The 21,395-nt window shown below is 41.2% G+C and overlaps 1 protein-coding gene across 18 annotated transcripts in view; it reads left to right on the top strand.

The window, feature by feature from the left end:
• The window catches only part of PTPRF (protein tyrosine phosphatase receptor type F), a 396,994-nt gene that overhangs the window by 185,631 nt on the left and 189,968 nt on the right, over positions 1–21,395 (top strand). For all 18 annotated transcript variants that reach the window (XM_063344836.1, XM_063344839.1, XM_063344838.1 and 15 more), the window contains 2 exons: positions 11,116–11,261; positions 13,973–14,114. In XM_063344836.1, the coding sequence (XP_063200906.1) occupies positions 11,116–11,261; positions 13,973–14,114 (288 nt within the window). The remainder of the gene's footprint in view (positions 1–11,115; positions 11,262–13,972; positions 14,115–21,395) is intronic.

Raw genomic sequence — 21,395 nt, 5'->3', positions numbered from 1 at the left:
CCTTCTCTTTACTGTGGGGTTCAGGCACCCAATACTCATGTTGGATGGAGTCGTATGTTTTCCACATACATACAGAGCTGTTTGGGGAAAACTCGGGGGCAGTTCACGGACAGGAGACAGCAGCTCCCAGAGCTTCCCCGGCTCCACCACCAATTGCCCCCAGGTCAGCGTGCAGCCGAGTGCTGCGCAGCCTGGCCTTGGCACCCGCCTTTGGTTCTTGTCTTTCTGCTGTGGAGGATGGAATTGCTCAGCAGCCCTCTGCCAGCGCAGTCCTGCTGCCGGGTGGAGGTGCTGGCCCTGGATTCGAAACTCTGCTCAAATGGCTTTTGAGCTGTCCGTGACTCTGTGCCTTCATTTAGCCACTGCTAAAATACACCGTTAAAGGGAAAAAAATGCTGCCCAGTGTCTCCCAGAGGCATTGAACCTCTCCATCCAGGCTTATTGAGGAGTCTGACTTGGAGGAAGCCTTCTAACGGGGAAATATTCCTGTTTCTTGTGGAATTTCAAGTAAGATTGAGCAATAATGAGGAACAAGGTGGGGTTTTTTTTTTTTTAACACTTGAGAGTATTTTGTTCGGGTGCCTAGCTACCTGCTGAAATTTTTTACACTCTGGTAAACATTTAAATGTGGAAATTATATTTCTTGGTTTTCTGCAGACTGTGCTACAGATGCTGCATGATAAAACAGTTGATACGAATAGCAGAAAAAAAATCACTGGTGTAACAGAAATGCCAGAGTGCACTTGTTACCATTAAGCAGAAAGTTTTCCTCCTCCCCGGGTAGATGAGGCAGAAATTTGGTTCATTACTAGGAGGAGGACAGAACAACGTACAGTGGCCTTAAAATGAAATGCAGGACGCTCCTGAGAGCCTGGGATGCCTTTGCTTTAGTAACAGATATTCTGAAGAGGTCACTTACTCTGGCTCCCAATTCTATTAAAATCATTGTACTATGCTCTCTGTTTACAAAATAAGATTTACGTTCACTTTTAATTCTTAAAAGCAGAGGAAAAACCTGAGCTTGGCAAAGCCTTTTGAACTGCCGAATCGAGAACTAGCTGCTTGCAAAGAGGGATTAAAACCTTTTAATCCTTTTGTGTAAAAGAATATGGTGTTTAATGTGGTAGGCATGCTGGCAAAATTAATTTTCATGTTTTTTCAAGCACAAGATTTCAGTTCTGTCTTTGTTTCCTGGTCCTGCATATCTTACGGGTTCTTTACACTATGCAATACACTTCATTAACTTTGAAGTCTTGAAGAAATTTGCAAATAACAAAATGCAGTTTTGGAAGGAAAAGTAAGTTCCTAGGAGCAGGCAGCTGTTACGTACCACCTCAGGCGGTGTTGTGATGGCTGATTTCAGAGCCTGGTAGCTGGCATTGTTATTCTCTTGTCCATTGCGCGTATTCTGTGCTAGAGAGAGGAGACCTGAATTCAGGTACTGAATTTTGTGTATGATTAAGTGAATGTTCTATATGTATGCATTTGAAAGCCCTTAAGTGAATGTTGTGTAAATGGTGGTAATTGGAGGCAGTCTTCTCGCAGTCCTTTCTCAAGCTAAATAAGGTCCAAGGCCAAAGGCCCAAATGTTTAATTGTATTAAACACAGAGGCTGAAAAATTTATTAACTCAGAAAGTGTGTATTACCAAGTTAATTGGAAGTGCCTTTAAGCTATTACCAGGTGGAAATTTGACTTCAGGTTTCAATTTTAAATTAAAGCAAAGCAGAAAGCCATTCTGCGAGGCTGTTGGAAGGTCTTCAGTTAGAGCAGCGTTTCTCTGCTCTCCCTTGTTTTTCTACTCTGTATAATACTTAGTATAAATGCTGGGGAGTTAGAATCAAAAGCTAAACTCATATATGGGGGTCTGGCTTTTCCCCAGGATGTGTGGCAAGCTGCACACACAGGCTGCAGGTGCTCTAGGGAAATGTAAAAGCAGAGGAGGGGAAATGAAGACGACCTCAGGTTCTAGAAGGATGTTTTTCTGGGCTGTTTTTCTGCTTTGTTTTTAATCAGTATTCTTCAGTCATATGCAGGATTGCTTTGTGCTTCTTGCCATATTTTTCTTTTTCTAGTTACGTGTTATTTCAGTTATTGGAAGCAATTGCAAGAATAGTGTCAGAGCAGAGAGGTTGATTTATTTTTTTGCCCCCTTTCCTGTCACACAAAAAACTTTAAAAAGGCCACGGACAAGAGTCAATCACAGCACAGGGATTAGCCAGAGTTAGGGATTTTCTTAGTAGGATGTAAAGCAGCTCACACTGATAGCCAGCCGGGCACTTTGAGAAAGACACTGCAATTACAACAGCCTTGAAAAATAACAGAGCGAATTTGCCACCCTGTGTGCAAAATCTGTAGGCACCCTGCAGAAATGATATGAAGAGAAACCACATCCCTGTTGCCTTAAGGTCTAAGTTGCCTGCCTAAAACTCTCACCGCAAATATATCAGCACCCAAAATGTTCAGTGCCGCTGAGTGACTTGCACAGCATCCTTGTGTGATGGTTGCCGGAGACAATTCTTTTTCAGTATCATGTCAGTTAATTTTAGACGTTTAAACTCTTTCAGCAATTTCCGTGATTCATAAAGAGACAAAATTAGAAATTTACTGAAGAGCAATACTATGATGACAGGCTGTTGCTGTAGTTTATTAATATCCAGTAATTGTGGCCTTAACACTTGAGTAAACTAACGGCTTTTAACCCGTATTTCTGTGGAATAAGCAGGTTTATTTATCAAAACAGCAACATTTAACAGTGGATGCCCAGTTTCTACTGGTGCAGGGTTGGTTTATAACCATCCAGACACTGACCAGAAGTACACAGGACACATGAGGTTTTAAGATATTTAAGAAGAAATTTGACTTAAATACTATTTAATGTTTTACATCATATTTAATATGTCTAAATAATGTATTAGCAAAAGGGAAGAGAGGGCTTGAAAATGCCAGTCTGGGTGTGAAGATTCCCACCTGTGTGTCTGCAGAGAGACCTCAGTCCCTCCAAGGCTTTGCCTATAGGGTGGACTTATGGGAAGGAAAGTGCCTTTAAACGTTGTGAGCAGCACCTCTTTGCTGGGATGGCGAAGAAGCAGGAATCAAAGATTGTAAGAGTTTGTCAGCTTAAGTCATTTTAAATTGATGAAATTATATATTTGACCTAACATGTACCCTTGCATTCTCCTCAGTTAAACTTTCTACGTATAAACAAAGCACAGTGGGTCTCTCATGCTGAAATGAGTACCTTGCGTCTTAGTTCACCATATTTCCTGCTAGTGTTTAGGGAAAATGACAGCCTCTGCCAGATGACTGCTTTTGTTATTTTTGTAATGTAATTTTTCTACTGAAGGTTACAGAGGTCATTGAACATGTTAAAAGATCTGCTTCCTAGAGATTTGCATATTAATAATTCACTTTATTTGGTTTCATTTTGTACGAACTCGAAAGGTATCTATGGAAGTCAGGAGACGAAGGTGAGGAGACGTGCAACTTGCTTTGAGATAATGTTTGTAGATTTGATTATCATCATAACCACATTTGAAGCTGGAAAACTCAACCACTAAAATTGGATTGAAATAGGAGAATCATTTGTCCTAGCTGTTGGGAATTTCTTAAGCATTAAAACCTAATAACAATAAGATGATAAAACAAGAGAGGAGGATGTGCAGGTAACATTAAGTAACCTGTAATTCAGAGTGATCTGAGGAATGTGTTGAATTTGGAATGCCATTTTCCCTGATTGGGATGCAGTTAAATGTTTTTTAAAATGGATGGGAGAAAGGGTTATGATCCATTCACTGGATAAAAAGAAAATTGTATATGTATCTGAGCATGCAACACCCCACTATATATATTTGCATTTATTTAATAAGTACCTTGCACCAAGCAATAAAGGGCAAAAGTTTCAGATACAAAGTGCTGTCATCTTAGTGAAATAAAACCGAAATAGGAGGAAATAAGGAATAAATTAGCATTGTGATCACCAAGACCCAGTGATGCTATAGTAAGCTGTTATTACAAGGCTCAAACAGGCTCTTCCTACTTGTATAATTTACAAGAACTAGAAGTGCAAGTTTGAAAAATTGTATTTTGCTAAACAATATTCCTAATGATCACAAAGGGACAGGAAACGTATTTAAACAATGGTGGGTACATTGAAAGGAAAACGTAAGGATATTAAACATAAGGATAGCTGGAGAGCCCACTGGCTTGCCTCCTGCCCTGTAGGGAGGAGAGAAATGCTTAGGAGAGAAATCATAGAGTAGGTTTCACCCAAGTATCCTTCCTGTAGGCATCCATCCGTGCACAGATATCAATCATCCATGATCACAGAGGAAACAAAGAAAGAGAAATACCCTTGCTGTATATGTAGGAACAGGGGGGCTCTGTCTTCTAGACCACTTTATTTCCACTTCAAAGTCAGTTGTGAACATGAGAAAGTCTGTGTCATTCTTGGTTTCGTCACAGTGCGTTACAACAACTGAGCCACATCATCATTTTTCACGTATTCGTCCTGACAGCAACCGTGTGAGAACAGCAGGCAAGTTTTACAGTGGAAGCTGAGGCACAGTTGTGCCTTGGCATATGTGACAGGGAAGGTTAAAGGGAGGGATTTAAACCTGAAATTCACTATTTCCAGGCTCAAGAATATTCCCATTATGATCTTTTCCTGCTTGTGTCCATAGCTTCTTCTAATTCCTTTAGCCCAGGCACCTGAATAAGGTTACCCCTGTACGCCTATTGTATGTGCTTATCTAGTTCATCTCGTATCACAACTCTAATTTTTTCCTTCACAAAGGAGACTACTTCCAATCTTAATTTAGCCCAAGTCATAAAAGGTTTCAGATAAAAATACAAGCTCCCCGCTCCTACCACGCTGGTCTTATTTTTGGCTGCCCTTCTATTTAGAACAGTGGGCTCTTGTAGCATGACAACAGAGATATTTTTCTTTAAAATCTCTCGCAGCAGGTGAGTGTTCATAGAACACTTAATTGCAGACATGTGTTTAATAATTCATTTTTCTCAAACCTCTGTGAAACTCTTTGGAAAAATAGCATCCACAAGAACAGGAGGAGCAGTATGATTGCCAGTTTCTGAATTAAAATTTTTGGATGAAGTATATTTGATGTGGGTGCTAAATACTGAAAAAGCGTCAGGATTCAATTTAGTTTTCCCATTTATTTTAAGAAACCATCTAATGATGGGTCTTTGAAATAAAACAAGTTAATATTTGGGTATATGAAGCATATTTATGTTGGCATATATTATGTTTCAGCCACTTGAAATTTTTTGGCTCTTAGAAAATTACAAGGAAGCATCTTTTATGTGACTGGTGTGTGCTTAATGTGTAGCAAAATACAAGGATCTGTGCTAAATATACAGAACCCAGCATAGTTTTTCAAGGCTCTGGCTGGTATTCAGGTCAGGTAATGCAGATCATACGTTACTTCTCAAAGGCCATGGCTCACATAAAAGACACCTTGCGAAGTTAGAGGGAGGCTGCACCTCTGTGCCTCAGCCTTGAAGAAGATCTGGCAAAAGAGACTTTTCTCCCTGGGAAGGTCTTTTTGGTTCACTGAGAAGCTGCACAGCCTAAAAACAACACATGTGATGGTGTGACTCTGAACTGCTCTGGTAAAGAAAGAAAAACCTGAAAAAGAGAAGTGAAATGTTACTGCTGTGCTACAAATGTTTGGTAGGGCAAATTTTAAAATAGCTGCTGAGATGGTTTTCTGATTTATAACAATTGTTTCACAAGAAGCAAATTGTCTGGACTAGCAGAGAACAACAGTGATTTTATATATAAAATATGGGTGAGAGAGATGCATCTTCATGGTTGGCTGTCTCTGACTCGGAGTTGCCCTGCAGGAAGGCTGTGTCAGTGGCTCTTCAATAGACTAGAGATTCTGCCTTTGAGGGCTTCGGGTTCCCCTCCCAAACCCACCACACTTCCCTTTGCTGGGGAGGACAGACAACAGCCTTACTGGTGAGTGCATACCTGACTTGTCTGCTTGCGCTTCTCCCTCTGGCTTTCTGTACCTATGTTCTTGTGGACCTCTTAAAATGTAATTCGAGGGAGCGTTTCTTTTGAAAGCATCATACACCCTAGCTCAGCCCAGGGCTCTGCATGACTTTCCTGCTGTTCTCCAGCATGGTGAAGTAGACTCGTGTGTGCCTAAATCTCTGCTAGCGTCTCTTCCACACCATGAGGCCCTCCTTGTGATTCACTTTATAGGATTATCCAGGAATCTGTGCTTGCTCAGCAAGTGACTTTTTCAACACTTATCAACTGTGAAAGGGAAGTCCTTTTCTTCTGATTTTTTTTTCAAAGTTTCTCAATGGAGAGCATGTCTGAGCAAGTTGCTATTTTTCAGCCCTCAGCCAAATAAGATGAAGTCTTCTTCTTTAAAATACTCTATTTTTCACAGTCTTCCTCCTCAGAACTGTGTTGTTCCCATAAGCTCTCTAGAATAATTTACGTTTGAGCAAAGGCCAAATAGGGAAAAATCTAAGCCAAGAAGGTGAAAGTTTTCCCATTCTCCTGCCTGAAGCTTGTGAGTGAATAGAAATGATGATAGCGGTAATTTCTACTCCTGGTGTAGTGGGAACTTATGAAATGAGGAGAAGGAATTAGTTTAGAGGGTGAGGACTGAACATGCTCCAGGGATCTGACACTGAACAGAGGGGCTAGGGAGAGGCTGGAGTTGTTTGGACTTGGAGTTATCAAATGACAAATACACCAGTCTGGAGTTGTTACTCCACATGATGGAGTAAGGAAAGGTGGGCGTGATGGGCACCCAGCCATCCAGCACTTCTCCCTGCTGTCACCCAAGACTCGCTTGGGAGGTTCTCTCTCAAACTTGGTATTTCACCAATTTGTCTTTGGAATACGATCGCTCTTTTTTTCTAAAATCTTCAGCTTTTCCTGGTCCTTAGGTCATCAGGGGAAAAACAGGATTTCACTGCAAAAGACATTTCAGTTCTTTGTATTTATTTGTAGTTTGTTTGAACAACAAACAGTTAACTTCAAGCTTGGCACATGCATAACCTTCTGTGGAGACTCTCGTTATTTTGAATTTCAGAGGGGGAAGAAGAGAAGGACTAGGTAACTGGTTAAATATTCTATTTTCAGCACAACCTTATTTTTTTTTTTCCTGGTTGTATTTCTAGGGCTACCCTAAGAGTGCAAACACTCAAAACAGGTTAAAAAAGGACTGCTTGGACCATCACCTGGCCCTACCTGTAGTGGTTGTTACTACTGCCCTTTGAAGGTAACCAGTGATGTGTCCCAAAGCAGCCTCCTCCAGGCAGCAGAGTTAAGCTGTTGGTTGGAGGGGAGGTGTGGAGGTAGTCTAGTCCACTTAACATGCATTTTCCACAGACACCAAGATTTTCGTGGATGATCTGTCGCGCTTCTATTAGCTCTCACTGAAATAACTTTTGGGATTTGCTGTAACAGTTACCAATCAGTATAAAAATATGTATGCCCATGCCCGACTATTGTCCCGGGGCCAAGACTCAGGATTTTAGGTTTGCTTAATTAGTACTTTCCTTCCATTTAAAAACTTCAGGGCATACAAACATTTAAAATGGTTTTGTAGAAGTACCCTTTCCCAGACTGTGAGAATTTGGTTTATATACAGGAATACTTTTGTGCCAGTCTCGGTGGATTTAGATGGTTTCCAGAAATCAGTGTTGCTCAATTAAATGTGCAGAGGAAAAAGATTCATTACAACAATGTAAATTCAAGCTGAACAAGGCAGCAGGATTTTTAGGTTTTACTGCCTGTGAACATTCAGTTTCCTCTTGTTCTGGTTTTTAATAGTATTGATTTTTTTTAAAATGTACAAAAGTAAAGTCCTCAGTGTACAAGCTGAGGAGTAGGTGTACAGTGAGAGATATAATTGCATTTTATTCTTCAAGGACAAAAGTTTTTTGGATTCTGTTGTATTTGGATTCTCTGTCATTTGAAAAATTTACAGTATTTTACTAAGATCACAGAGTAAATAACAGAAAATCAAAAGAACAAATCAACTGCTGAAATGCAATACAAGACATCAGCTCAGCATACTGCATAGCAAAACAGTCAATCACACTGCAATCACTAGCAGCCTGAACAGTAAATTAACATTTCACTGGGATAGATGAGAGGTGAATAAACACAGATATATGTAAATATAAACTAAGTAGAAATAGACATGATTATAGATGAGTAAATATGTGAAATCAGCATCAGTTAAGCAAGCACACTTAATAATTGCTTGCTGTTCATGTCAGGACAATGTGCCAAAGACTGCAGACAGCCACCATCATGTCATAAAAGGCATTTTCTGGGTTTGGAGCTATTTCCTTTGTGCAGCCCTCAGGGCTCTCTTCACCAAGGATGGCAAAATTCAGTACACCTGTGTGTGATGAATTTCTGTGGTCAAGTCTGATGTTCCTTCAGAAGGCTGTTGAGAACAGGGCACGCGCATCCACGTCTGTGTGGACAGTGCTGATCTTGGCTGATCCACTGTCTGCAGAGGCCTTTTGGAAATAAAGCTGAGCAAGCAGCAGTAGTAGAGGTCCAGGCCTGCAGTTTAGTATCTCAGCTGTGACCTCCTGGCTCAGGGTTGGCATGTCCCCTCCTGCCTGTGGTCCATGTGGGCGGTTGATGGGCCTCCCTAGCACACGACCACAGTCTGAGTTGAGCATCTGATGTTGCAAGTTTTGAAGGGTTCTGCTGTCCTTCTGCTTCAGGAGTGGCATGCCACCAGCCCCTCTCTACTAAGCGTGTCCTCAGCTTGTGGTTGCTTCTCCATGTGGTGCCAGCTAGTCTGACCTTGTCCTTCACTCTGAAGCTGTGGTGGGTTAACCTTGGTGGGCTGCCAGATGCCCACCCATCCGCAGGCTGCAGGGAAATACCTGCTCCACCGTGGTGTCTTCACGGGCTGCAGGGGAGTGTCTCCTCCTCCTCTGACCTAGGTGCTCACAGGGCTGTTTCTCACATTTTTTTACCTTGCTCCTCACTGCTGTGAAGTGTTTTGCCCCTTAAACCTATTACCACAGAGGCACTGCCATGATGAGCTTAACTGTGCACTGCTGTGGAACTGGCTGTGGACAGGGCAGCCCTGATGTCTCCTCATGGAGACCCCCCTGCAGCTCCCCACCACCACCACCCTGACACTTACACCCCACACAGACAGTGGTGGTGCGCGTGTGAAGCAAGAAGCACCCTGGGCCCTCAGCAGTCTCCCTGGTCTGATCCACGCACCTTGGAGGAGGGCAGAGCCCAGCCTCTGGGCTTTGTCAAAAGCTGCAGTTGCAGTGTGTCGCTTGGTCAAGCTGCTGTGTGTGTTGAGTCGCATGGAGGGATGGTGGGGGTCTGTGTAAACAGTTAGCGTGGGCTAAACCAGAAGGTGAAACTGAGATTAAGGAGATTCCCACATTTCTAGCAAAATCTTCAGAGATTGTTGTTTAAGAGCAAAGTTGCAGGTTCAGGTGGGGGCGGCTGAGGGGAGAGAGAAGCGCCATCCTGCAGAGCCCCACCATCTCTGTCTGAGCCTGCACTGAGCCACTGTGCTCCCTACCTTGCTTGGAAAAGAAGAAGAAAAAAAAAAAAAAAAGCAGCTTTCTGCCAGGTTAGGGGCCTGAATCTACTCCACAGAGGCTCTGGTGACCCCAGAGCTGCTTGTAGGTGTTTGGGTGGCTTGAGACAGGAGGGGAGTGATCGAGGGGCAGAGCAAGGCCCCTGCCCCCTCAGTACCCGCAGGCTGCTGGGCCGGCTCAGCTGCAACTTGCAACCGTGCCCTTAGCATTCTAATCTCTTATACATGAGGAAAATGCATTTAAAGATTGTCGTCTTTGGGGGTCACTGGATCTGTATCCCTCCTAGATCGGGGCAACTCGGCCCTCAGTTCATCAAAAGCTTAGTGTTTAAGCCACCTGGGCTTACAGATGTCGTCCCTCTCTCCCTCAAGGACACGCTTGTGGACATGCCCAGAATGTGAAGGTGAGGAACCACCGCCGAGGACGCTGGTTCAGTGTCTTGAGATTGAACAGGTTTCTCCCCTCACTCCTCCTCCTTTCTACATCCCAGCAGCTGTCTCTGCCCCATTTACAGGTCAGGTTCATCTCTGAGGTGGTCAATGAGAATTGTATTTGAAACGTGGCCTTAGTGTGACCTGTGCACTGAATGAGATCATGGGTGGACTCTGTTAACTCCCTCTGTGGAGTTACATGTTTTAGTGCTTTCTAGGGATACAAGATCATCAAACAGTTCTCACTTGGACAAAGCAGTGTTTCAAAATGACCCTCAGCTCACATACCGCAAAATTCTCTTGTACGAGGAATGCAGAAGAAAAATAGGAATGTTTAACCTGGATGCCTAGTTTTATCCATTCAAGTCTGTCATGCAAATCCAGAAGACACAACTGTATTTTCATGAAACTTCTTTTATTGATTATTAAAATGTTAGGTGCTTTTTTTTTTTTTTCATTTTTGCTGAGTCTTTCAGGCCTGAATGTCACTTTGGTTTCTTTGCTGACTTTGACTTCTAGTGATTAGTTTCTTACCAAGCATACGCCAGCCTGTGCAGGTTTCCAGATGCTGATAGACTGTAGGGTTTTTATGTCAATCCACATGTAAAATGAAATTAAAGGTTGTTATTTGTATACTTAAAACTGTATCTGTTAATTTTGATTAACGTCTTAACAGCTTTCAGGAAAGCTAATGTCAATGTACGGTACATTTTGTAGGTTTGGTGCGTCAGCTGTTCTGTAATTTCCAGTGCTATGACCATGTTATAAACCTGCAAAAATCCATTTATTAAAAAAAAAAACCGTAAAAATGGTTCCAAATTGTCATATACCTGAATGAATGCCCAGGGGGCTGGGGGGAGCCCTCTCTTGCCCTCATTTACAGGCAAGCCAGATGGACTTTATTCATTTCAGGAAAAGAAGGTACTCAAGCAGAAATTGTGCTTGTCATGTTGCAGTCTGTGCTGAATTTGTGTGGCCGAGGCCATTCAACCTGGATTTGTAGTAGGGGCACCAATTATCTTATAATTTAGATTAACATGACATGTTCCTTGCTTATCTGATGTTGTGTCCTCATGGGGGTGATTTGGTTATTTTTCCAGGCAAGCCAACGTTTATGAAAGCTCCTGAAGATCAGATTGGGATTTCTGGAGGAGTGGCCTCTTTTGTGTGTCAGGCAACAGGAGAGCCCAAACCTCGTATCACATGGATGAAGAAGGGGAAGAAAGTCAGTTCTCAGCGGTTTGAGGTAATTACCAAAAAAAATAAAATAAAAATTTGGTAATCAAACTAATGCTTGCAGATCTTAATTACACAGTAATTGTCAATGCAACCCAGGTATCTGCATCGCTACAATGCAGAGTCTAGAGCTTTAGAGTAAAGTAAGTTTCCTTCCCTGCAGCAATGCAATCTGTAGAGCAGGTGTCCTTCGAACATGATGCTGGAAGCACAAATATAGGAAGGCCTTCTTCAGATAGGAGACTTGGGCTTGCATCAAAATGGGTGGCAGATAAGAGCTGGATCTGGCAGTAATTTTCATTGTGAAAACTGATAAGGCGCCTCCCATCCCTAGTGAAATTCAGAAGTGGGATGCCAAAATGCCATTGGAAGGCTTTCTTAGTGACGGCTACAAATGTGCTTGGAAAGGGTATGGTGAAGTCATCTTGAAGGGGCAGTTTGACTTCCCTGTGAACTGAAGTCTGAGTGAAAGGAAGAGGCAAGAGCAGTTATCAGAAATGCTTTTGAAAAAGGGTCCAATTTGGTTCATATTTTAAATAGCAAACACTTTTCCACTGACTTTCTCCGCCTTCTTCTCTACTTCCCTTTTTTGGAGTTGGGCTCTTTTCTCTAAAACTGCCCTTGGAAATGTGACCCTTCTGCCATTCTGCTGCCTTTCTTCTAATCCCCTGTCTTTGATGTTTTTGCTTTTCTGACTGGAGCACAAGATGACTTTGCTGCCCAGAATGGATTGATTCAAGTCACCAATTTTAATCATGATTTTGTATGTGAGCAGAAAACCTTGATTAAAGTAATCAGTTTTACTCTTGTTTTACATTGTTATTTTTCCTCTAATAAAGGTGAAGTTTTGTTGTATAGTAACCATTTAAACATTCTGATTTGTGAGTAAATATAACCTTGTAGTGAATTTGGTACTTACCGTGGCTGGCCAGAGGGCTGTGGCATATTATAAGTATTTATATAAGCAATTTCATACCTTTATTCACATCAGTTTTGATCCATAGTTGAGGTATTTTCATTGTGTTAGGAGACAGAGAATAATATCTTTCTTATTTTCCTAGATAACGATTAATTTTACCTCATTACTTAACTAGTCTTTATTTGGAGGAAAACTGTAATTCAGTTGAAATGAAAAAATTAATAAGCGAATCTGATGTACACATGCTGAGGTATTAAACAAAAGAGGTATCCATCGTTAGCAAATGAACAGCATTTCTGGTCTCAGTGTCTGTCAGGTGCTTAGTAGTTGTAGTTCCCTTCCTCTCACACAGAGTGTTTGTTCAACGGATAGTAAGGGCAAAAGAGCTCTTCTGCTGTTTCATCTCTTAGCTTTTTAGTCTTTACAACTGAAGTGAATTAATCTCTGCATCTGATTTTGTCTTGTTTTAAAATTTGGCAGTAGCCCTATCCCGTGTAAAGGTTATAGAAAGTTTAGTGTTTTGACACAGTTTCACATTTAATTTAAAATTGAGTATTTTAAAAATAATACTGTAATTCCTTAAAATGTACTGTGGTGATGTTCACGTTTCTCTGTCCTGTCTGCTGCTACTTGACCCCAAATTAGGGGTTTTTGCAAGCTGTTTCTGTTACTTAGAACAGAAGGGCTATTCCTTCCAGCATGAGGATTAACAGATTTTCAGTGGTCCTGGTTACCTTTTGATTTTTTCCTATTTTTCCTGTTATTACAGAGCCTTGTGGTGCATGTTATTTTTCTCCATCCTGTTTTCACTCATTTGGTCTTTGTGCCGTGAGAAGCACTCCTAAAAAGGGCTCTTGAAAATAGGGTCAAGGTTTTGCATGGGGGTAGTGCAGGTCCAAGGCTGAGGTGTATGTCTCTGGCACAAAGTATAGCTTAGTCTATTCATCTGCCCCTGCAGTTCCCAAGTGACGGGAGGGGGCCTTATGCCTTTCCCTCATGCTGTCGCCATCTGCAGTAGAGTTAATATTTCCATCTTTTGCTGTACTCAGTAATAGGAGAAGGATGAGTTTGGCATTAACAGTGGCCTGAGGCTGTGCCTTCACATTCTTGCCATTAAGGAATAGCTTATACTGATCCAGCTGCAAACTAACAAATACCTCTTTTTTCCATGTAGAAGTTAAAGTAATGCATGTTACAGCTTAGCAGGATGGATGGAAAGGCAATGATTTATTAAGGACTTAATTTATTATGCTGGGGAAGGAATTGTAATTACATCATTGTTGATTATGCTGGAGTTGCAAAGTACCCAATGCTGAAGGACATTAAAAACCCTCACTTTCTGCTGGAGTTAGCATGCAGTGGAGGTGCTCAAGGTTTTATTCTAGTTTTGTTACTATTTTCCTCGTAATCCCACAGGAGTATATCATTCTGCTCTTCCATCAAGGTGAAAGTTGGCACTAAATTGCTATCAGTGTGATTAGTAAAACCATTAGTGCAAATATGGCTCAGATGTTTTAAATCATCAGATCCACATCTTTATTACCAGGTTGATAATTTGTCAACCTTAATTGATTCATAAAGAACCTCATTGGATCTTCATTTGTTCTGGCCTCCTCAGAGGACAAATATGTTCTTGACTCTGAAATTTCTGCATTTCTGAACTTGGAATGCTTGACTAATTGCATGGTATTTTATAGCTTACAGGGCTTGTTTTGGTTTGGTTTTTAACCCCTGCATTATTTTGACTTTCAGTTTTTATTGCAGAAGATATGAATAAAGCAGTGCTTTCTTTTAACTTAAAGGTTATTGAGTTTGATGATGGATCAGGATCAGTTCTGCGGATACAGCCCCTGCGTGTTCATCGAGATGAAGCTATCTATGAGTGCACAGCAACCAATAGTGTTGGGGAGATAAACACGAGTGCCAAATTAACAGTGTTAGAAGGTAAGTGGGAAGTTTTTTTCATGCCTTAGGTGGCAGAAGATATGGCTTTGGCTTTGGTAGCTACATGTTGGTGTGATGATTTTAAGTGACATGGTGATATTCTAGCTTGGTTTAGAAAAGCTGTGTTCTCCCTGTATTGTTTGCTATAATTACTCCCAGTGATAGAACCTAATATTTTCGAGACAATCATGAAAGGATTGCAGATTCTGAACTTCTTCTGAAGTGTTTTAGTTGTATTGTCTGATTGAGGTGTGTCATTTCTAACTTGGAGGGCTAGCTATAGAGATGTTTGTATACTTATCTGCTTGCTTTGACATAATATCTATCTTCAGGGTATCTAACAATTGTATCTGACAGTCAGAAACTTAATCTATGTTGCTGCACCTTCTGGATTAAATCGGCACGGTTCTTGAATAGATTTTCAGGTTTTGAGCTTGATGTGGAATTTAGCTGGTTTTACTTCTCGCTGTAATCACAAGTTGTTATTCTGTTTCTCCTGTTAAAGAATAGATTTTGATACTTGTCTGCTATATGAGCAGGTTTTATTTTGCTTGCTATGTTGTTTCTTCCAAACAGAATGTTTTGTGGAAGAACAGTGTATTAGATGTAAAACGTCTTGTGATCAGTTGATGATTTTTTTTATATTAGATTGTCGGAATTATTGTCTGCTTTTAAGGAAATGTGTTTTTTTCCAGCACATCAGTGTGTTGCATTATTTGTTTATATATATAGGCTTTTGTAAATGTACGGAGATGTTACAAATCCAGGCCGCTGGGCTGAATGAATGTATTTTTTTACTTGCATTTACTAAGACAAGCAAGAAAAGGCTTAGGCAAAGTGCTTGGTGTATATGGATTGATGTAGAAACTTTTTAAGTCATGAAAAAACTAGACTGGAAGGCATTTATTGTTGTATGATTTTGAACCAGAGGAGACTGGTTATCCCAACGGTGAGTGTGCCAGCCATACATGACAAGTTGCCTATTGTCCCTTGTTCTCCCATCCCCATTTACAGCATAGAGGTAATCATATTTTCCTCTCTGCTCTGTGACAAAGGATACATTGAACAACTGTGATGTTCTCAGACACTGTGGTGATGGGAATCACAGAAATCATTCAATACTTGATGTGATTGTGTATCTTGTTTCTGGAGGTGGGGCATCTTAAAGGATCAGCTTGCTCTTCAGTAGTAGTATTATTAAGAATAGGATAACAGGTGCTATAGACTTGAAAATTACTGGGGGGGTGGGAATCAGATTTTTTTTGTTGTTACTTCTTGCCTTTGCAGCCATGTACGTGAGTGCATAAAGCTCAGCGGAGCTCTTTTCAGCAGCTTACATGTAGATCTGCATTTAAATGCTTCTTGCAACTGCATTTTTGTGATACTAGATACTTGAATACCCAACTGTTCCAAGCACATTCCTGTTTCCTTTGGTTGCAGTTGCCTTTGTGTACCTTAGATATGTATGCACATGCACACACACTAATAATTTATTTGCTCTGTGTTAAATGTTCAAAGGCCCACAGAGACATGCATTGCATAAAAGAGCACAGCAGTATTTCTTAGCTTTGTGGTGCTCCCACTGATTTTCTGGTGAGGCAAAACTTGCAGACCACCACATAAATAGAGAATGTTAGGAAACACCAGAGACAGGAAAAGACGTGTGTGTACACAATTTAAGAGCCACAGAAGCAAAAGTCACTACCTGTCAGGAACAGAGCCTGCTTTTCTGTTTGGGAAACCTCCTTTAATCGGGAGTAATGCTAGTTTAACCTGATCCCATGAGGTCAAAAGCGACCTGCAGGCTGGGGGGCTGTGTTTTCCTCTCTAACTGAAGAGTATTCACCCCTTGCTGGACACTCTCATAATGGGTAAAATTAAGAACCTTTCACTGTATAATAGTTTGTGTGTGCACATGCGTACAGAGTTGTGAGCTTGATTACAGAGGGTGAAGAGCGACGTGTGCCTCTTATGTTGGCTTAACTGATGAAGATGATGAGTTCCGTTATGATCTATGCTTATTTAAGAAACAATATTTTGCATTTCTCTTTTCTGAGATTTTCTATGGACAGGTCTGTATGTTTTTCAGTCATGCTATCTTATGGTTTTGTGTTGTCTGCCTTACATTATGCTGTTTCTGCAGTGCAAATTTTTTTATTATTGATATTCCTTTGTTTGCTTACGTGTTGGCAAAATGGATATTTTAACTCAGTGCCCTGGTTGTGGTTGTGTTTAGTCTCAGTGGCCTCCAAAGAATAATGGTAAGTGCCCCACCTCTCTGCTATGCCATCACTTTCCTAACATGAATTTTGCAGAGATATTTGAAAATGACACATTTCACGTGAAACGCTTGATACCCTCAAGACTGTCAGCTAGGATTGGATTTTCCCTCTGCTTCTGGGGTTAAAATAATTTCTGTAATTGCTCTCAGGTGGCAGTTTGAACGATGCAGACATTCTGCACTTCCTTTCAAGAATTTGACTAATGCCGTGGTCCCTGGTGCATGACAAAGCTCTATCATAGACGTCCTCATGGTTACATGCTGCTAAATACACAGCATGTATTGATTTTTACATTAAAAATCCTTTATAACAATAAGTTTTAATGCTTCTTCACAATTTGCTCTTTAGAACATAGGCCTTAACGTTAAATCCAGAAGTCGCAGTCAGGGTTTAGCAGGCTGTTATTAGATGTCTTTGTAGCTAACTAATCTGGAGCTTTATTTTATTTAGATTTCTGCAATGTTTCACAGATCAGAGGCAGATAATCCTTTCTAATTGCCAACTTATTCCATTCTGAATATTAAGAGAGAAGCATGAGTCCAGTCTCCTGGAGGAATCGGGAATTCTCACATAAGTGAATCTCTTTTAACAGTTCGGTTCCCTACTACCCTTTCATTCTCTGCTCCCATGTCTCTCATTTTTCCCTTCTAACTGCAAATCCTATTGTGACCAAACTACATATACTTAGTGTAACTGGAAATTATTTCTCCTGTTGATAGTAGGAGAAATATACGTGCATATACCTTCTCTTCTCATTTCTCCTGGGTAGCTGATAAGCTGAATTATGTATGAGTCATACTGAACATTTCTATCTTTTTTCCAATTATGACCTGAAGCAGCACAGAAGTATGTTCCTGCCTGCCTGGCAGAGGAGGAAAGCAGTGCAGGGAGGGGAGGGCTAGAATCAGTAAGCTGACACACATTCCCAAGAAAAGCCTCAGGGACAGTTAGTGGCACTAACACATTAATAAATATATTATTCTGTGGTAATGTTGAGAATTACAGAGCTTTTTAAATAGGGAGATTATACGAAATGTGAGTAGGAAGGATGCCAGGGTGGAAGAACGTGGCAGCAGGCTGATTGCAGGACTGTATGTGGTGTCCTTCCACAAGATTCCTTGTATGTTCAGCATCGTGGCTCTATTAGGAAAGGTGATGATAACAGTGTTTGTCTCTAGGTACCTGTACTCTGAAGTGTACCTTCAGTCTGTGGTTTCCAGCAGTCTCCACCCGACAGGAAGATAGGGAAAAGCAGTGCAAAAATTAAAAAAAAAAAAAGTCTTCAAGGGGGAAGTATATAAATTCTTTGGGAAAGGAAGAAGACTCAAATACAAAGTATATTATCAGTTCCTTCTCCCAGGACTTTCCAACTTGGACATTTGGTTACAGGTTTTAATTTCCAGAATTAGGAACGTAATTGCGACTGGGCCTTTAATGTTCTGGAAACGGTCTTTTTTTGCTCCTCTGTAACCCAGAGGATACAGTCATATCCAAGCGACACTGCATATGTTCAGAGTTTTATTTCCCTTTGTTTTTAAGTAGGTTAAGTGAAAATGAAAATACCATCTCCAATTTCCATTTGGAGCACAGATCTATGCAAATCCCCTATGCCCCTATCCCAGACTCCTAATCGTGTGGTGTGTAGTTATCTGCCTGGAGAGCGCTGCCAGGCTCCGCAGGAGAGCAGCTCCTGGAGAAGAGGACAGACGGAAGAGCCAGGAAAGGGTTGCTTGCACACTGGGTTTCAGTCTCAAGGTAACCTGGCAAGTTAAGTTTTACTGTCTGGCTTTGTTTTGACAGAAGCTGGGGAAGTTTTGGTGTGTTTCAGTGGAGCCCTAAAAAGTTCCCGAGTGCAGCAGTTGTCCCAGGGTGGGAAGCACCTACACCTTATTGTAATTTGCTGTTTACTGAACCATGTCATGAGCTTAATTTCTTTCACCATCTGCCAGCTGCATTCCAGTTCCTGGGGTTACCCTGCTTGAAATGCTGTAAATGATAAACATTTGACTGTTACAAATGATTTCTGTGGAGAGCTAGATCTCAGAAGGCCTGAAACAATATGCCCTTTTTGTAAACACTGTTCTAAAAGTGATTTTGTCATTGGAATAGTAAACAGAAGTTAGCTATGTTTAATCCTTGTTTATGTTTGGTTAGTTACAAAAGGATCAGTTGGATCATTGTACTTTGGCTCATGTTTGTCTTCATTGCTTTTGCATCTTTTTGCCAACAAGAATTTCTAGCAATGTGTTATAAAATTGAAACAATTATAGGAGAGAAATTGAATCCATTTGGATGCGCGCATTCTGATTGTGTAAATGAATTAAGGCTCCCCATACCCTGCTGTTCCTGGGATTGGTAGTACTCTCTTCATGTCTCTGGTCAGGAGAGGATGGGGGATGGGTCTTTCCTCTACATGTTTCATGTTCATGAACTGTTCCAACTTCATTTGGTCTTTCCCCAGGAAGAAAGGCTGCTGTGATGGCAGAGGTCCTACTCCTGTTCTTTCCTCTCTATACAAGCAATCCAATAGTACTTTTCTTTCTGTATGAGGCAGGCAGTTAATGGACCTCTGTAACTCTTGTGTTTCCAAGAGCTGCAGCACAGTGAACTTTCACGTGCTTCAGTGCTTATGGAAATGTCCTAAAATACACAGAGAAAATGCACAGAGAAATGAAGAAGCCTGAGTACGTTTGTGTTAGATGCAAGTCCCATGCTTGTTAAAAAGGAAACCGTTAAGCCAATTACTCATGGTGGCCTCATTGAGATGTTTAGGTTGTCACCTAAAAGAACGTAAATCCCAGCTCATGTGGACTTATGCTATTAAGGTATAAATGGTGTTCACAAGGAAAGAGTGTATTGTGCAGGTTGCCTGTTATTGGTCTGGTAAGTCCATTTAGGAGACCTGTCATCCTGCTAAGAAGTCTAGTTGTGTCTCAGGTACTGAACAGTGGCTAGAAGAATCCTGAAAGTTCAAGGGGAAAGAGGTGGTCTCTTGGTCCCATAGCACACAGAAGACTGAGCAGACCTGGTGATCTGTTTCAATTAGACCAAGAAAATTTACAGAGACTGTTTTACTTGTATCACCATTATGTCCCATGCTGTCAATACCTAGGCTGCCACAGTATCTGAAGAACTGTTTCAGCTGTTTAATTTTTGGTATCTGCAGAGCACCTTCATCTCAATCCAAGTGTGAAACTCCTTGTTCTCTTAATTTTATTTATTTACTTTCAAAGATCCGATTCAATAAGAATGTTAACATTACTCTTATAGTTTATTTTTTATAATATTTAACAAGAAAGGCTTTCTTGGCTGTGAATGAGAGACAAAGTCGTCATTTTCTCAGGTGAAGAAAAGTTTTAAGTGTTGTTGGTCTCTCCTCCAAACAGGAGAGTCAGCAGATCTTTAGAACGTATCAAACCCAAATGCCATAATTTCCATTTCTTATCTCTGTTAAAATGATTAACTAATGGCACATAACCGTATAATGTATCCATGATAGCAAGTTCCATCAGAAGACTGCCATGCACTAAGGTTAACATGCAGGTTCATTCCACAAGTTTATGAAGCAAGAAATACAACCTTTGAAAAGTTTTATACGAAATATCACATAGTTAATGCCAAGCTGAACCCTTTGCAGCTGTGCACACCCATAAAACATGGTGTCTGAAAAGGTACTGACCTCTTAATCTTGAGAACATTTTTCTTTTACAGCAAGTGGCTGTTTCTGCATATTGCATCTCAAATGAGGTCCTATGAGATTACATTTGTAACAGGATGGGATGTTGTCACGTTCTTATCGGCAAGTTAATGGCATCAATGATACAGCAACACCCAAAAGCAGCACCTGCGATTCAGGAAGGACTTCCCAGATGAAAACAAGTGAGCTTTAAGTGTCAAACAAACAAGAAGGAAGTATATTCTGCAGAATTCTACAAAAGCTCTAACGCAGTGTTTGTATTGCCAAGTACTAGGTAGACTGAAGTTGTAAGTGTTCAGTTGTAGTAGTACATGTACAATTATATCCTGTAAAAAGACTTCTCAGAGCTCCTTGCCTCACATGATTTATTCCAAGTTTATTCAGTTTATACGCACTGACTTTGGTACTGGAAAACATGTTCAGATAAGAATTTTTGTTGCCAGTAACAGTTGTCTCCTTTCTACTTGCTCCATTTCTCAAATCCCTTGTGAAGATATTCAGAACCTTGTAGCAACCTACTGGTAACTTTTGTCTGTTACGAAAATTGATAATTGAGCCCTGGGCATTATTTTCACTTTTTTCCTGGGCTCAGGATACAGAGACAGGTTGCCTCTCACTGTGCTACCTTACAGCTTCCTGGGAGATCGTTGTGGAAAGTGTGTCAGGTTGTTCTTCTACTGCTGCTCCGCTATCAAAACAGTCAGCCTATTCCAATAGGTAAATGAGGCACAAACAGATTAGTTTAACACTCTGGCAAAGACGCTCTCAGGGAGACAGGTTCCTGCCTTGTTGGGGAGGGCGTCCCTGTGGGTTGCCATGTCCCAGCTGCGCCCAGGAATGGACAGATGACTGCTTCTGCATCTCTGTTCCAGTTTGAAATCAGACAGGTTAGATTAAATCGTCTGTGGTTTAAACTAATCTGTTTTGACTCTCCGTTGGAACAGATCATTGGTCCCAGCTGGGAGGCAGCAACCACCAGTGCTGCTTTCATGTCACTGCAGAAAGGCTGGCATTCCCATGTGCCCCAAGCCCCGTGGCCACAATGTCTGAAAGCTTAGACAGGGCTGGGATTTTTGATGGTGTCGGTAGGCAGTAAACCAGGGCGGAAACCTTGGCTCAGGCCTAGGCTAAATAGAGTGGTAGTCTAAAAAGGGTGGGAGAGTGGAGCAACAAAGTGAAGGCTGCCAAGGAGGAGATGTATGTCCCATAAGCTTTTCGGACTAGATTCTATGGAGGAAGAAAAGGCAGGAATAACATAGGTAGAATGTAACAGATTGTAAATCTTTAAGGGAATACATTTTT

The sequence above is a fragment of the Chroicocephalus ridibundus genome, chromosome 8, assembly GCF_963924245.1.
Source record: "Chroicocephalus ridibundus chromosome 8, bChrRid1.1, whole genome shotgun sequence".
Classification (NCBI taxonomy): Eukaryota; Metazoa; Chordata; class Aves; order Charadriiformes; family Laridae; genus Chroicocephalus; species Chroicocephalus ridibundus.
This window is presented reverse-complemented; position numbering and strand designations above follow the sequence as displayed.